We start from the raw sequence: 15,989 nt of genomic DNA, 5'->3' as shown, positions 1-15,989 counted from the left end.
CAGCTTATTCCTTGCTTTCCCTCATGTGTGTGACAGAGTTCACAGCAGGGGCTGTGGGGACAGAGGACGGCTGGGCCATGGGGACACTGTGTATGTACAGCTTATTCCTTGCTTTCCTTCATGTGTGTGACAGAGTTCACAGAGTTGCATAGCTTGGAGAGAGGGGTACCACATGGCCACCCCTGAGGAGATTTTAGGAGTTTGGCTACAAGTGGAATTTGACTGCTACCTTCCCCAACTGCAGCCACAGCCAGTAGCCATAGCCACCATTAGATTTCCTAAAACGAAGCCCCACATACCATCCCTTCATTCACAGATGCTTCCCTAGGTTTCCTGACAGCTTACTGATTGACCTCTACAGATTGAAGTGTAATATTTTCATAGATAAGAAAATTAGGGGCTTTTATTTTAATATTGTGGTGCTAGAGATCAAATGCATCAAAGATGCATTGTAATCATCATCTGACTTGTTGAATCAAAACCCCCCAGTACAACTATTCAAATTAGAAGACAATTTCTTCATTACATTTTGTGATTCTAGAGATTGAACCAGGGCCTTGCACGTACTAGGGAAATGTTTTACCACTCAGTTATGTCCCTAAACTGGGTTTTTGGCCTCGTAGTTACTTTGCAGTCCAGGCTGGTGTTGAACTCATAGTCCTCTTGCCTTCACCTTTTAAATACTGAGATTATAAATATACACTATCATGCCTGGATAGCTATTTCTTTCTTTGTTTCTTTTGTTTCCTTTCTTTCTTTCCCTCTCTCCTTTCTTCTTCCTTCCTTCTTTTCTCTCTCCCTCTCTCCTTCCCTCCCTCCCTTCCTTCTTTTCTTCCCTCCTTCCTTCCTACCCTGATACTTTTGCTCATTATATAGTGTTGTACCAATTGAGCCAGACCTCCAATCCCTGTTAGTTTCTTAATATTTGGTGGATGCTTTTGATTACTGGGGGGGGGAAGTAAATGAAATAAAAAGTGGTTGTTGTGCCTGAGGTAAAAATTGAGAAGTCTGCTAGTTCCTGTACCCTTTTGTACTTTGCTGTTTATTGTAAGTGAAGCCTGATAGAAAGGCATTAGGTAGAATTTGCAGCTCTGTGAATGTGTCCATTTGATGTGGTCCAAACCTGGAGCAGGAACACAGGGTTGGAACTGACAATGTTCCAGAATATTCATGTGCCTGTGGAGAAAAGACTGGATGGCATGTGGTCTGTTGATGCCATGGAGTGGAAGTAGAGACATTACTGCTCAGAGTATCTGCTGGGAAGAATCCCAAAGCAGAGTGGTACCAGTGGTTCAGCAGTATTCCACATGTGAAAATGCTATAGGGAGTCACTCACATGTAGTGAAACTAGAGTATAACCTGTAACTCTTAGACTAGAAAGGTGGGATTGGGCACAATTTTAAACAGTTTATATTTCATATTGTATTTTATAGAATTTTATTTGAATATTAAATAATTTAAAGACTTAGTTTCCAGCACTTAACTTTATTAAGTGCTAGAATAATAACTTGTCCCTTCCTTGTAAAAGTTCAGAGAAAGAAAATGAGCAGTGCACATGGCAGGAGTTGGAGAGAAACTTTTTTTTTGAGGGTTATTGACAGTAATTTTTTTTATTTTTTTTTTTAACTGTTAAAGAGTTCTTAGCAGGCCACTCATATTTATTCTCCCTTCTCACAGGCCTCTCGAGGAACCTAAGGTAATCTCTGCTTTCTCAGGAAAGCAGGCTGGGAAGCACGTGGTACACATAGCTTGCGGGAGCACATATAGTGCAGCCATCACTGCGGAAGGAGAACTGTACACCTGGGGCCGGGGCAATTATGGCCGCCTGGGCCATGGTAGGTCTGCAGCCCACTAGCAAAAAGCATGTAGTAGGACTTACTTCTACCCAAAGGACTGGAATAACAACGGTTCTGTCTGTTTGAAGGCTCCAGTGAAGATGAAGCCATTCCAATGCTGGTAGCTGGGCTTAAAGGGCTGAAGGTCATCGATGTTGCATGCGGGAGTGGGGACGCTCAGACTCTGGCGGTGACTGAGAACGGTATGTTAGCGCTCGAACTGGCAGTCTCTCACCAGTGCTGATGGCTGCTTGCCTGCAGGAGGGAGATTTAGATAGAATGACCTTTGTGAGGCTGCCCTCCACCTTCATCCTCCTTTTAGTGGGTTTGGGTCTCTGGCTTCCATGAAGAGGTCCGGGGAACATGGTAAATTAAACAGGACTCTCAACATGCACACAGTGAGACCACAGGTAGGTGTTCTTAGGAGAGGATCACAAGAGCTCAATAGCTGTCTGCATATGAGTCTATAAAATGATCCTTATCGAGATAACTCCAAGAAGTGGAATCAAAAGATTTTTTTTTCCTGTTTCCTCGACCCCCCCCCCCCTTGACTCTGTTTTTGCTTTCTGGATGTAAGTTTATCTGATTTGAGGAAGGGAAGGGGTAGCACAGAAACGGTGGGACAAATTCCACAATGGTACTTACTAGACACTCTGTTGGAAATGAAATACACAGCTTGGAGGGAATGAGGGAGGGGTGACACTGTTCAAAAAGAAATGCACTCATTACCTGACTTATATAACTGCAACCCCTTTGTATAGAGGCGGGGAGGGAGAAGTTCCCTGAACTTTCCCCGCTTAGACTGGCTTCAAACTGTGATCCTCAGATCTTAGCCTCCTGAGTATCTAGGATTATAAATGTGAACCACAGGGGCCCGGCTTGCAACTTTCCCTTTCTACATTGCTTTTCTCTCTGAAGTCTAAACTAGCAGATCCATAACCACCTGCTGAGTGTGTTAACTGTGTAGACTGGTGGTCTAGATCTGTATGTCTTATTGGTTATATTACTTATAGCCATTTAAGAACGTCTATCGGGAATTCACAATTCTTTCTTCTTCTTGCCTTTTTCTTCTCCTTTTCCTCCTTTCCTCTTTTTTCTCCTCTTCTACATCTTCCTTCTTTTTCAAGTCAGTCCTGCCGCTTAAATTCGTGGCTTGGGCACAACTCTTAACTTTTTTGCTCAAGGTTAACACTCTGCCACATGAGCCACAGCACATTTCCAACTTTTTTTTTGGTGGCTAATTGAAAATAAGATTCTTGATAGGGAAGTGGGGGAAACAAGATGAGGGGTGGAGGTGGGGGGGGGATGGGGACCAAGACATGTGAGAGGGTATCAATGAATGGGAATTAATGCACCATCTATCTGGCAAATATCATGTAACCCTTCTATTAATTACAATAAAAATATATGATAAAAAAAAAGGAAGAAGGTAAGATTCTCAGGGACTTCCCTGCCTAGGCTGACTTTGAACTGTTTTCCTCAGCTCTCAGCCTCCTGCAGAGCTAGGATTCCTATTTATTTTTTGTGGTTTTTAAAACTGAGTGAGTCTCACTGTGTAGGCCAAGGCTGTATGAGGAAGGCTATTGTGTACTGGGTTGGACTGTAAGGTTGTTTTTCACCTAAAAACATTTGCATTTTCTAGGGCAAGTGTGGTCTTGGGGAGATGGTGACTATGGGAAATTGGGGAGAGGTGGTAGTGATGGATGCAAGACACCAAAGCTGATTGAAAAACTTCAAGACTTGGATGTTGTCAAAGTCCGCTGTGGAAGTCAGTTTTCTATTGCCCTGACGAAAGATGGCCAGGTTTATTCCTGGGGGAAAGGTGACAACCAAAGACTTGGACATGGCACAGAAGAACATGTTCGTTATCCCAAACTCCTGGAAGGCTTACAAGGTAAATACAACTTTTAAAAATCTTAGGGGACAGTACGTACCTTTGTTAAGTTTTTACAAAGCCTGAGGATTTTCTTTCTTTTTGTTTTGTTTTGTTTTGTTTTGTTTGTTTGTCATGGGGCTTAAACTCGGGGCCTAGACACTGTCCCTGAGCTCTTTTGCTCAAAGCTAGCACTCTACCATTTTGAGCCACAAGGACACTACCATTTTTGAATGGTTAATTGGAGATAAGAGTCTTACTGGGACTTTTCTGCCTGGTCTGGCTTCCACCTGGGATCCTCAGATCTCAGCCTTCTGTGTAACTAGGATTACAGGTATAAGCCACCACCCCATGGCTGGAAGTAGAACTTTTAAGTGAGTCGTGCTAGTTCCTTTCTCCATCGTTTTTATTGTACAACTTTTTAGTACCTTGACCAATATGAATCTTGAATGCTATGGTGCTTTTCTGTTTTGTATTTTTTTTTTTAATTTCTAGGCTTCTGAGACAAGTTGTAGAATAAGATATATGTACCTGTGTTGGATTTCATGGTGTTGAAACTGCATCTACATGTCTCTTTCTTCGCAGGCAAGAAGGTGATTGACGTAGCTGCAGGCTCCACCCACTGCCTGGCTCTGACAGAGGACAGTGAAGTTCACAGCTGGGGGAGCAACGACCAGTGCCAGCACTTTGACACATTGCGTGTGACCAAGCCAGAACCTGCTGCCCTGCCAGGACTGGACACCAAACACATAGTTGGAATTGCCTGTGGGCCTGCTCAGGTACAGAATATATAGTTTGGTTTGGTATTTTCTATAGTTCATTGCAAGGATATAAAAGTACTACTGATTTGTGTTGTTTTTAGGTCCAACAGTTATGCCAAACATATATTACTTTGTGGGCTTCATTGTGATTTCTTTAGGGTTTTTCTTCCATAGAGACTTATGTTGTGAATATACAGAGGTGGCTTTCTGTCAGTCTGTATGTCTTTTCTCTGCCTTGTTGCCTTGCCCAAGGCTCCCATGTGCTGTGGAATGGAAGTGAAAATGGGTACCCTTGCCTTGCTCTTGATTTGAGGAGGAGAGCATTTTGTCTTTATTATTACTGACATGGTTTGTTGTGTGATTTTGTTTGTTTGTTTAACGGCAGTTTTTTAGATACCTTATCAGATTAAAGAAGAAGGAGAGAAGAAATTGGAAGCTATATAACCATGGTAGCATTTTTATCACCCAGAGTTGTATTACCTTTTCTGCAGGACAGACCAGAAGCTGAGTTTGTAGATTTTACTTCAGCCTCTCGTATTTCTCCCATAGAGCTTTGCCTGGTCATCTTGTTCTGAGTGGTCCATTGGCCTCCGTGTTCCCTTCGTGGTGGACATCTGCTCAATGACTTTTGAGCAGCTGGATCTCCTGCTGCGGCAAGTGAGTGAGGGCATGGACGGCTCTGCTGATTGGCCGCCACCACAGGAGAAGGAGTGCATGGCTGTAGCTACACTTAATCTTCTGAGACTTCAGGTGACAGTGTTTTCCCACACTTCTGCTCCTTTTATAAGTAGCAGACTGTTTATACATGGTGAAGGTGTTTAGTGAACTGTTAGTACAACTTTTTTAAAGAGTTTTAATAAAATTATTATGCTGAGGCTTATAAAACTTGCATGTTTGTCCTGAGTCAGTTTTTAATGCAGGTAAAGAATACGCATGTGTTATTGTGGATATAATCAACTTTGTGGCATTCATCGGGGAAGATAGTCTTGGAACTATTTTTATTGTCTATAGAGATTTAGAGTTCAGTGCAAGTAAGAGGTCAAAGAGAAGAGGATTGGAGCCGAGAGACAGGAGAGACCACTTCCATTGTTCTTCTTTACCTTCCCCAATCCCAATTTGTTTTGCCACGTACATCTTTCAACATAGTTCTGTTTTCTAGAAGAGAGTATATAGAATTAGAAACCCCTCCCCCCCAACCTGCTAACTATTTGCCTGAACTAGACTCAAGCCACCTATCCTCCTATCTCTACTTCATGAGTAGCTGGAATTCAAGGCAAGACTCACCATACTCAGCTCAAAAAATGTGTTTTCATAATGAGAGTACTCAACTAATGTGGATAAAAAGTTTTAGTCTAAGTTAAAAAAATACATATGAAGGTTAAAAATGAAAATCACAGATCTCAAATGTTCCAAAAATTGTAAACTTTTTTTTGAATGCCAACATGACACTATTGTGGAAAATTCAGTACATCAAGCTTTTTTGTATTTAAAATATTCTACAAAATTACTTCTAGTATTCATGTATAAGGTACATGAATGAATAAATCTTATTTTAAGATTTTGGTCCATACCGAAGATATCTCATGCATGTACGTATCTTCCAAATTTATTACATACATATATTCCAAAATTTAAAAAGATCCAACATTCCAAACATTGCTTGTTTCAAGCATTTTGGATAAGGAATTTCAGCCTGAACTGAAAAAATGAATTTTATTTACATCATTCTTCAAATGAAGTTTCATTTAGTGTTCAGGAGTCGTTTGAAATCAATTCACTTTTGTGGTGTATTAGTGAAAATTGTTTTTGTTTGTTTCCCTTTCAGTTGCATGCTGCCATTAGTCACCAGGTTGACCCAGAGTTCCTTGGTTTAGGTCTGGGCAGCGTCCTCCTGAACAGCCTGAAGCAAACGGTGGTGACCCTGGCCAGCAGCGCAGGCGTGCTGGGCACCGTGCAGTCAGCGGCGCAGGCCGTGCTGCAGAGCGGCTGGTCGGTGCTGCTGCCTACGGCTGAGGAACGGGCCAGGGCCCTCTCTGCACTCTTGCCCTGCACAGGTGTGTGTGTGTGTGTGTGTGTGTGTGTGTGCGCTTGCGTGCAAGAGGGGGGGGGCGGCACACACTCTGAAAGTGGCAAAACAAGAACAAAACCCCACCAGTCTTCTTTTGTAGTTTCAGGTAATGAGGTGAACATAAGCCCTGGTCGTCGGTTCATGATTGATCTACTGGTGGGCAGCTTGATGGCTGATGGAGGATTAGAGTCGGCCTTACATGCAGCCATTACGGCGGAAATCCAGGTGTGGGTCTAGGCTGCAAGGAAGGCAGCAGATGGGCAATTCTAGTTGGCATTGGCTATACCTTCCCATATGTAGAATTTGTGATATTGCCCAGAGTCATTGAAGCAAGTACAATGCAAAACATACATACATTTATTTATTTACTTGTTTGTTTATTTACCTGCCAGTCCTAGAGTTTGAACTCTGGGCCTGGGTGCTGTCCCTGAACTCAAGGCTGCCTATTTGTTTATCCATTGCTAATCCATTTCATTTGATTGTTTCTGATTTTGACTATGTACAACTGATAAGACCACACTGTGAACAAGTCTGGTTGTGAACATGTTTTTCCCTTGGATAAATACTTTGCCATGGAAATTGCTGGGTTCTTGGATACATGCGTGTTTACAGTTTCCCAGAGTGGCTTTACTGCTTACATTTGAGCGAGTGTTCATTAGAATTTCATCTGCTTTCTTTCCTTACAAAACTGATAGACTATTCTAGTCTGTGTGGAGCAGTGCATACTGGGTGTTAGTGATTATGCTTGGCCAGTAGCAGGGGCAAAGATTTTAGGGACTTTAGTCCCATTAGTGATAGCCTGGCCACTGGATCCACAGGAAATACATACAGTCAGTTTGAACTTGAGCAGCTGAGTATTGGGGTTGCTGAAAATGTGTGGGACAGTGTCACCAAATTGTGTGCTTCAGCTTGATGAGTCTGGGACAACTAGAACCATCGTGCTTACACCTGTTAATGAGATCCGTGGTCACCATTTTTGTTTTATGAATTACAGGATATTGAAGCCAAAAAAGAAGCACAGAAGGAGAAAGAAATTGATGAACAGGAAGCCAATGCTTCAACATTCCATAGAAGTAGAACTCCTCTGGATAAAGACCTTATTAATACAGGGATCTATGAATCTTCTGGCAAGCAGTGTTTGCCTTTGGTTCAGCTCATCCAGCAGCTTCTTAGGTAAATAGTACCAGCTGTTTTACGTATTACTTGAGAGTTGCTATTTTTTCTTATTTAGTGAAATTTAACAGCAGGGTCTCAAAACTGTATTTGACAAGTTAGTTTTGCCTATAACTCATGTTTATATTTGCCTGTGCAACTTTGCAGAAAAGTACTTTTTTTTTTTTTTTTTTTTTTTGCCAGTCCTGAGCTTGAACTCAGGGCCTGAGTGCTGCCCTTAGACTTTCTCAAGGCTAGAGCTCTATCACTTGAGCCATAGCAGCACTTTTTTTTAATGTATGTGGTGCTAAGGAATCGAACTCTGGTCTTCATACATGCTAGGCAAGCACTCTTATCACTAGGCCAATCTCCTGGCCCTATATATCATACTTTTATATATTTTTATAAAAATGCTTTTAAAGAGAAATACTTTTTATATATAGCAATAATCTTTTTTGAGCAAGATCTGCTCTCATTTGAGACCAGACCATGAGATTCCGTAGGAGTGCATTTATAAAACAAAGGGACATCATTATCTTTTATGCCTTTTCTGTTGCTCGTTTCATTTTGGCCTCTGGTTATGCTTACACTGCAGATATACCTGCATGTATTGTGAGATGATACCTGCATATATTGTATGCACCTCCAACTCTGTATTATAACCTACAGCCCCCTCTCCTTATCTTTTTAATATAAAGAATTCATTTCATCTGTCATTCTCTTTTTCCCTCCATAGAAATATTGCTTCTCAGACTGTAGCCAGATTGAAAGATGTTGCTCGTCGCATTTCATCATGTTTGGACTTTGAACAGCATAGTCGTGAACGATCCGCTTCATTGGATTTGTTGCTACGTTTTCAGCGTTTACTTATTAGTAAACTTTATCCAGGAGAATGTCTCAGTCAGACCTCAGATATTTCCAGTAAGTTGTTTCAAATATAAAAGTATTCTGTGTGCTTTGGCTTCTTTTTTTTTGATAGGCCTATTTTGTATGTCCAGTTCTCATTCTGTTTAAATTGCATCAGTATTGATGCAATTCACTTCTTTGATCAAATACATGAGTATTTGACTTATCAGTATCTTTGATTTTAGTGTCTCAGCATTTCACTCTTGTTTTTGATGGGACTGAGATTTGAACTCAGGGCTTGAAATTTGCTAAGCTGGTTTTCTACCACTTTAACCACACTTCTAGCCCTGCTTTTTTCTGGTTAATTTGGAGATGGAGTCTAGTGAACTTTTCTTCCCAGGGTTGGCCTTGAGTTCCTCTAGGTCTCAGCTTCCTGAGTAGCTTGAATTACAGGCATGAGCCACTGCTGCCTTTTTGTTCAGTTTGCTCTTACAGAGGACTTGTCAGATTTGTTCCACATTATTAGTTATACATCATTATTGACTGATGTGCTGTGGGAATTGCATAGTGACAGACTATTCCTATTGCATAGGGAATCCACATGGGTACAATGACAGGAAGACTTGAGTTTCAGTTATAGTCTTGGTTTACCCAGAGCCACATGTCTCTCATGAGTATTCAAACAAGAGGATATGTAAAAATACTCTGCCCTATAGCTGATATATAAAGTGAATGGTTCTTAACATAGTTTTCTCTGCAGAGAGTAGAAAGCTCTTTGCTGCTTTTTTGTAAAAGTTTTTCTCAAATAACTTGGCTACTTCCTGAAAAGACTTATGTACTTGTTGATGATGGAAGTTCAGGTTCAAATAGGCAAACTTAAGAGTCTAAATGAAGGGACTCTTCTGAAGATATAAAGTCACCAGTGATAAAAAGAAAAATGCCTAGCTTCATTTACTGGGGGAAAACTTGCAAACTTTAAGAGAAACAAACATTTCTATATCGGATATAATATAAAAATCTTAAAAGTTGTGACTTTAGTATTTGTAGACCTAAAAAGTCTAGATATTACTTTGTGGTGCAGGGCATAAAATCAAACACAAATTTTACTTTCCCTCAAATTGAATGATATAAAAAAGAACCAAGGGGGCCGGGAGTTTGGCCTAGTGGTAGAGTGCTTGCCTACCATGCATGAAGACCCACATTCAGCTCCTTGGTACCACATACATAGAAAAATTGGAAATGGTACTACAGCTCAAGTGGTAGAGCACTAGCCTTGAGGAAAGCCCAAGGACAGTGTTCAGGCCCTGAGTTCAAGCCCCAAGACTGAAAAAAAAAAAAAAAAAGCCAAGGAGTAAGGGTCAGTAGATTTTATTTGGGAAAAATTGGCAAAAGATACATACTTGGGACTTTGAAAAGGTAGAAAAGGTCAGTGTGAGAGTAAATCTTTAATAGTTAAAATCAAATTTGCTCCATCTTTCCTTCCAGGTCCTGATCTAATGGGTGTTGGTTCTTTGCTGAAGAAGTACACGGCCCTTTTGTGCACACACATTGGTGACATACTACCTGTGGCAGCTAGTGTCGCTTCCACCAGCTGGAGGCACTTTGCAGAGGTGGCCTGCATCCTGGAAGGAGACTTCACAGGTACTGTTCTTGGTGTCTGACTGTGGACATGTGTTTATTTAAGATAAATGAAAACTGAAATGTTTCCTTTCCTGACAAAACTTGGTGCATTTAATCTTTCTGGTCATCTGATCTCCCTTTCTTTTCCTTGCACCCTCCCCCACCCCCTCTTCTCCTTTTCACAGTTCTGTTGTTAAGCCATCTGGCACAGAATAAATGTCCTTAGTTGTCTGTTTTAATTTATGCAGTCAGTATTAGCCTCCAACAATGAGATTGATGATGATTTACTTTTGTTTCACCGGCCTGAATATTAGTTGCCCTCTCAGGACCTGAATATATTTCAGTATTACTTAATATCTTTTCTTATTAATTTCGTAAGATTAGATTTGTTTTCTGGTAACAGGCATAGCAGTAACAGTTTTTTTAAATATAAAACTAGTTCCTAGACTTGTGTTTGAAACATGATTTTGGAAACAGATTTGTAACTCAGAGCATTCTGTTTTGCGGCTGTACCTTAAAAAAAAATATGAAAAGCTAAATAGTCCTTATTTTGTGACCTCAAATTTAAACACAAAGTTACAAGTGCTTTTATAGGATCAACACTTTTTTAAAGTCTTGCTGCTTTTCCTTTCCTTTTCTTTCTTTTTTTTTAAGGTGTTCTTCTTCCTGAGCTAGTAGTTTCCATAGTGCTTCTGCTCAGTAAAAACGCCGGTCTCATGCAAGAGGCCGGAGCCGTTCCGCTCTTGGGTGGTCTGCTGGAACACCTAGATCGCTTCAATCACCTGGCCCCGGAGAAGGAAAGGGACGATCATGAAGAGTTGGCCTGGCCTGGAATAATGGGTATGTCGTCTGAACCTGAGGGGCTCCACGGAAGGGATGGGGAGCGTTCTTTTCATCTCACCTTTTTCTTGCCTCTGACATGTGTAAAAGAAAGGCCAGTTATTTGACATTTCCATGACTGGTACAGTGGGACTGAAAAATGATAGTAATCATTTTGAGGAAGATTTTTTGTTGTTGTTGTTGTCATTGAATCATGAAGTGGATAACTCAAGGAGATTCTGGAACTCTTTCCTGGGATATAGCTCCAGAAGGTGCTGTTGAAGTGAGTAGATACGGTACAGTTCAGAAGGCAGAAATCGGTAGCATTGGACTTCCTGGAGGCATTGATGTTATTTGGCCATGTGCCTGTAGACAAGTGTTGTATGCACACCAAATTGAAATTAAACTTTGATTTCCTCAAAGTTTGGAACTTTGGTATTTTTGCCTATTAAGTCTACATAAGCATGATCTATACAGTCTGGTTTCCTGGAGTCAGCATTAATCACTCATGGTTTAACTTTCATTTCATAGGAAAGTTTCAGCTGTGTTAGTTTTCCTTCTCCACAGCTCAGATCATCTTTATAAAACAGGAGCCTAAGCAAGACATGGTAAAGAAAATAGTCATGGGGTATTGAACCATTTTTATTTTTAATATTGTTACTGACTTTTAGCACTGACTACTTAGGTTTAGGAGTGAATTTTTGTGTTAGGAGTGGATTTAGGAATGAGTGCTACCTTTGTCACTACACCCAGATTGCTTTGTTGAGATGGTTTCACTCTTTTTTTGGCGGGGGGGGGGGGACTGGTCTTGACCCACAGTTCTCCCAATCTCTGCCTCTTGAGTAGCTGAGATTATAGGCATGTACCACCACACCTGGCCTATAGTTCTCTTAACTGACCACAGAAAAAACTATGCCACAGATATACAGAGTTAAGGAGCAGCAGGACCCCCCTAAAAACTCCCTTATCTCCCTAAAAGGTGCTGTTCTCCAGGCTGTGGGGATGCTGACTTGACCCCTCCTTTAAGTGTTAACATTAGTTATAGATCTGAACTAAAACTACCTTAGCTATAATGTACTGAGAATTATAGAATATATTGCTAATCTTGGTTTGTTTGCTTTTTTTTTTTAACTTTGGATCTGTGTCTGTCATTTTCCTTGTAGTTTTTCCTGATTTTCTTTTTTTGAAAAGCTCTACAAAGTACTTAGATTCATTTTTGCCTCTTTGAAACAGGGAAGCTGTAATCTAGGAGAAAGGCAGTTCACATGTTGTCCCTGTTAGCTACTACTCAATGGAGAATGTTAACTAGTCAGGAGAAAAACTACCTCATGGATTTCAGTATAGAAAAACACACATTCTGATCTTGATGACCAAGTCTGTGCAAATGTTGGGTTGAAATAAAGAATGTGGGTTTTTTTCTTTTTTTTTCCCTTGGGAGGATAGGCATAAGATTAATAGAATTGCTATATAATCATCATGGCCTGTAGATTTCTTTGGAAATAGTCTTTTGGAGGGTTTGTGTAGAATGGAGTGGAGAGCCGCTTTTCCTTGTAAGAAAATATTCCTTAAAAGCTGGGGATGGTGGCCTATGTCTCAGCTACTTGAGAGACTTGAGATGGGAGGGCCACTTGAGCCCAGGAGCTTGAGACTACTCTGGGCAACATAATAAGACTCCAAGTGTCACCATTTTAACTTTTTTTTTTTTTTTTGCCAGTCCTGGGGCTTGAACTCAGGACCTGAGCACTGTCTGTGAGTCTCCTTGTGCTCAAGGTTAGCACTCTACTACTTGAGCCACAGTGCCACTTCTGGTTTTTGAGTGGTTAATTGGAAATAAGAGTCTCACAGGGACTTTTCTGCCCAGGTTGGCTTCAAACCGCTCTCTTCCCATCTCAGCCTTCTGAGTAGCTAGGATTACAGGCCTATGCCATCAGTGCCCCGCTGCACTTTCTAGTTTCATAGTCATTTCTGTCCTCAGAATTTGGGGTTACTTAAAAGTGTATTTTGTAAATACATAAAGATTTGGGGAGATTTTTGGTGGTTGTTATCCATTTCTGCATTAACTGCACCACTGGCAGTACACATTGACTATAGCTTCTTTTCTTTGATGTCTGTTGAGATTTGTTTCATGTCCTGGCATGAGCTCACACTTGATATTCATGCCGTGTGTGTGTGTGTGTGTCTGTCTGTCTGTCTGTCTGTGTGTGTGCACGCGTGCTTAAACTGTTCTTTTGATAGAATGTTAGTTTGTAGTGTTACTTAACTGAATGAAAGAGGTTGATTTCTCTCTCATTGATAATGAATTTGCTTCTCCTTGTTCTTTTACACATTTTTTTTCACTTGACCAATTGAAGAACTGACTGACTGACTGGGTTTTGGCTTCTGTGTGTACAGAGTCCTTTTTTACAGGTCAGAACTGCAGAAATAACGAGGAAGTGACGCTTATCCGCAAAGCTGATCTGGAGAATCACAATAAGGATGGAGGCTTCTGGACCGTGATTGATGGGAAGGTGTATGACATAAAGGACTTCCAGACCCAGTCTGTAACAGGAAATAGTATTCTGGGTAAGGATATACTGGTACCATATGGTTAAAAGTTTTGTTTTGGTGCTGGTCCTGGGGTTTGAACTCAAGGCCTGCACACTATCCTTGAGCTGCTTTGTTCAATACTAATGCTTACTACATGAGCCACAGCTCTATTTACACTTTTTTTGGTAGTTAACGGGCTATAAAGGTCTCAGGAACTTTGCTGCCCTGGCTGGCTTTGAACCACGGTCATCAGCTCTCAGCCTTCTGAGTAGCTAGTATTATAAGTGTGAGCCATCAGTGCTTGACTATAGTTGAAAGTTTTAAAAGTTTGCAGCCTATTCTCTTTTAAGCAGAGCAATCTCTATTTCAGCTAAAGTGTCTACACATTTTCATGTATCTGTGGTGACTGTCTTACCACAAATTCAAGCACAAATTTAAGAATTTCTTATCATCATGCATTTCTTCTTTTGTGTAGCAAGTTTCTGGAAGGTGAACTCAGGACCTCCTGCTCTCATTGGGGATTTTAATTTTTTTTTTTTTTTTTTTTGCCAGTTGTGGGGCTTGAACTCAGGGCCTGAGCACTGTCCTTGGACTTTTCTCAGTGATAGAGCTCTATCACTTAAGCCACAGCACCACTTCTAGCTTTTATTTTTCTATGTATGTGGTACTGAGGAATCAAACCCGGGTCTTTGTGCATTCTAGGAAGGCACTCTCCCACTAGGACAAACTCCTAGCCCCATCATTGGGGATTTTAATGTGGGGTTGGTGCTCTGCCATATCAATCACTGGTTATTCAGAGATCAGACTCTCATGGACTACCCAGGCTGGCTTCAAACCACAATTCTCAGATCTCAGCCTACTGAGTGCAGGTGTGAGCAGCTGGCATCCATCTGTCATCATACAGTTTTTCTTTCAATACTTGAAACTTACTTTGAGTTCTGAGTGGCTCAGGCCAGCCTGGGAGGAAGTGTGAGAACAGTTTATTCTGATAACTCACTTTTGAGTTAATTCAGGCATGTCTGCTGTTGCTGTCTAAGCAAATTACTGTGAAGTCTTGTTGCTTTTATGCTTTTTTTTTTTTTTTTCAGCTCAGTTTGCAGGAGAAGACCCAGTGGTTGCTTTAGAAGCAGCTTTGCAGTTTGAAGACACACGCGAGTCCATGCATGCATTCTGTGTTGGCCAGTATTTAGAGGTGAGGCTCTGGGTCTGCTTTGAATGATGTGGGGACCCTGGACTTGACTCTTCTAAGTGTTTGTAATAGGATGAGTGTTATTTATCTTGAAGGGACTTTGAAGATGGGGGTGGGGTAGTAGTGGTAAACCAAGTCTTTGTTCTGTTATTAGGACTTAATTTATAGGCCTCGTGCTTGCTTGGCTTGCTCATGGCAGGTGCTCTACCACTTCAGTTACACCTCCAGTTTGCTTTTTTGCTGTTCAGTTTGAGTTCAAGTCTCAAGGACTTTTCTACCCAAGCTGGTTTTGAATTATGATCCTCCAAGTTTTGGCATGAGCCTGGAGTTCCAGGCTATCAAGATATTTCAACAAGGGGCCAGGAGTTTGGCCTAGTGGTTAAAGTGCTTGCCTAGCATGCATGAAGAACCGGGTTCGATTCCTCAGTACCACATACATAGAAAAAAGCCGGAAGTGATGCTGAGGCTCAAGTGGTAGAGCTCTAGCCTTGAGAAAGTCCAAGGACAGTGCTCAGGCCCTGAGCTCAAGCAACAAATTGATTTGTGTTTACTCATGTTCACATTTCTGATGTACTGGTCTTGAAAAAATATTCTAAAACTTATGAATATGTGGGAAATACAACATTCTACCACTTGAACCACACTTCCACTTCTGGCTTTTGCTGGTGTTGGTGGTGATTAATTGGAGACAGAGTCTCATGGACTTTCCTATTTGGGCTAGCTTTCAACTGTAATCCTCAGATCTCATCCTGAGTAGCTATAATTTCAGGCATGAGCCACACTGGTGTCCAGCTTGCACTTATTATTACTTTTTTTTTAAGATGGTGTCTCATCTACATGGATGGCCTAAACTGTGGTCCTAGGATGACAGGTGTGTGCCATCACACACAGCTTTTTGTTGACTGAGCTGGAGTCCTGAGTATATTTTTCCATGACTGTGATTTCTACAGTATATACCTCCTAAGGAGCTAGGATTGCAGACATGTGCTATCACAGGTGGCTCTAAATCTTTTGTGTATAATGTCCTCTACTCTCCTTCTCCTACCCCACAGCTGTGCATCTGCTGTGTGCTTCTTAAAGTATCTTACTTGGGCACACTAGTATAAACTCTTTGGAGGATCTAGGAACAGGATGCCTCATGCATTTACCTGCCCTCCAAAGTTTTTTGGGGAAGTACTGTTGTAGGAGCAAACTTCTTTCAATTACAAGTAAGAGGGAATTAGATTCTTAAGCACCCAAGCTGTTGCTTTTCTTGGTGTTATGTTTTTAATTAACCTTGTTTTCTCAGACTGACGATGAA

General features: G+C 41.2%; 1 protein-coding gene across 1 annotated transcript in view; it reads left to right on the top strand.

The window, feature by feature from the left end:
• The window catches only part of Herc2 (HECT and RLD domain containing E3 ubiquitin protein ligase 2), a 122,917-nt gene that overhangs the window by 31,956 nt on the left and 74,972 nt on the right, over positions 1-15,989 (top strand). The window contains exons 13-25 of the mRNA XM_090321759.1: positions 1,678-1,835; positions 1,925-2,038; positions 3,478-3,729; positions 4,294-4,487; positions 5,019-5,219; positions 6,295-6,523; positions 6,638-6,762; positions 7,532-7,710; positions 8,426-8,610; positions 10,021-10,176; positions 10,810-10,995; positions 13,366-13,536; positions 14,589-14,692. Of these exons, the coding sequence (XP_090177885.1) occupies positions 1,678-1,835; positions 1,925-2,038; positions 3,478-3,729; positions 4,294-4,487; positions 5,019-5,219; positions 6,295-6,523; positions 6,638-6,762; positions 7,532-7,710; positions 8,426-8,610; positions 10,021-10,176; positions 10,810-10,995; positions 13,366-13,536; positions 14,589-14,692 (2,254 nt within the window). The remainder of the gene's footprint in view (positions 1-1,677; positions 1,836-1,924; positions 2,039-3,477; positions 3,730-4,293; positions 4,488-5,018; positions 5,220-6,294; positions 6,524-6,637; positions 6,763-7,531; positions 7,711-8,425; positions 8,611-10,020; positions 10,177-10,809; positions 10,996-13,365; positions 13,537-14,588; positions 14,693-15,989) is intronic.

Source organism: Megascapheus bottae, chromosome 30 (assembly GCF_031878675.1).
Source record: "Megascapheus bottae isolate mThoBot1 chromosome 30, mThoBot2.hap1, whole genome shotgun sequence".
Lineage (NCBI taxonomy): Eukaryota > Metazoa > Chordata > Mammalia > Rodentia > Geomyidae > Megascapheus > Megascapheus bottae.
Note: the sequence above shows the minus strand (reverse complement) of the source record. Positions and strands in the feature narration are given on the sequence as shown.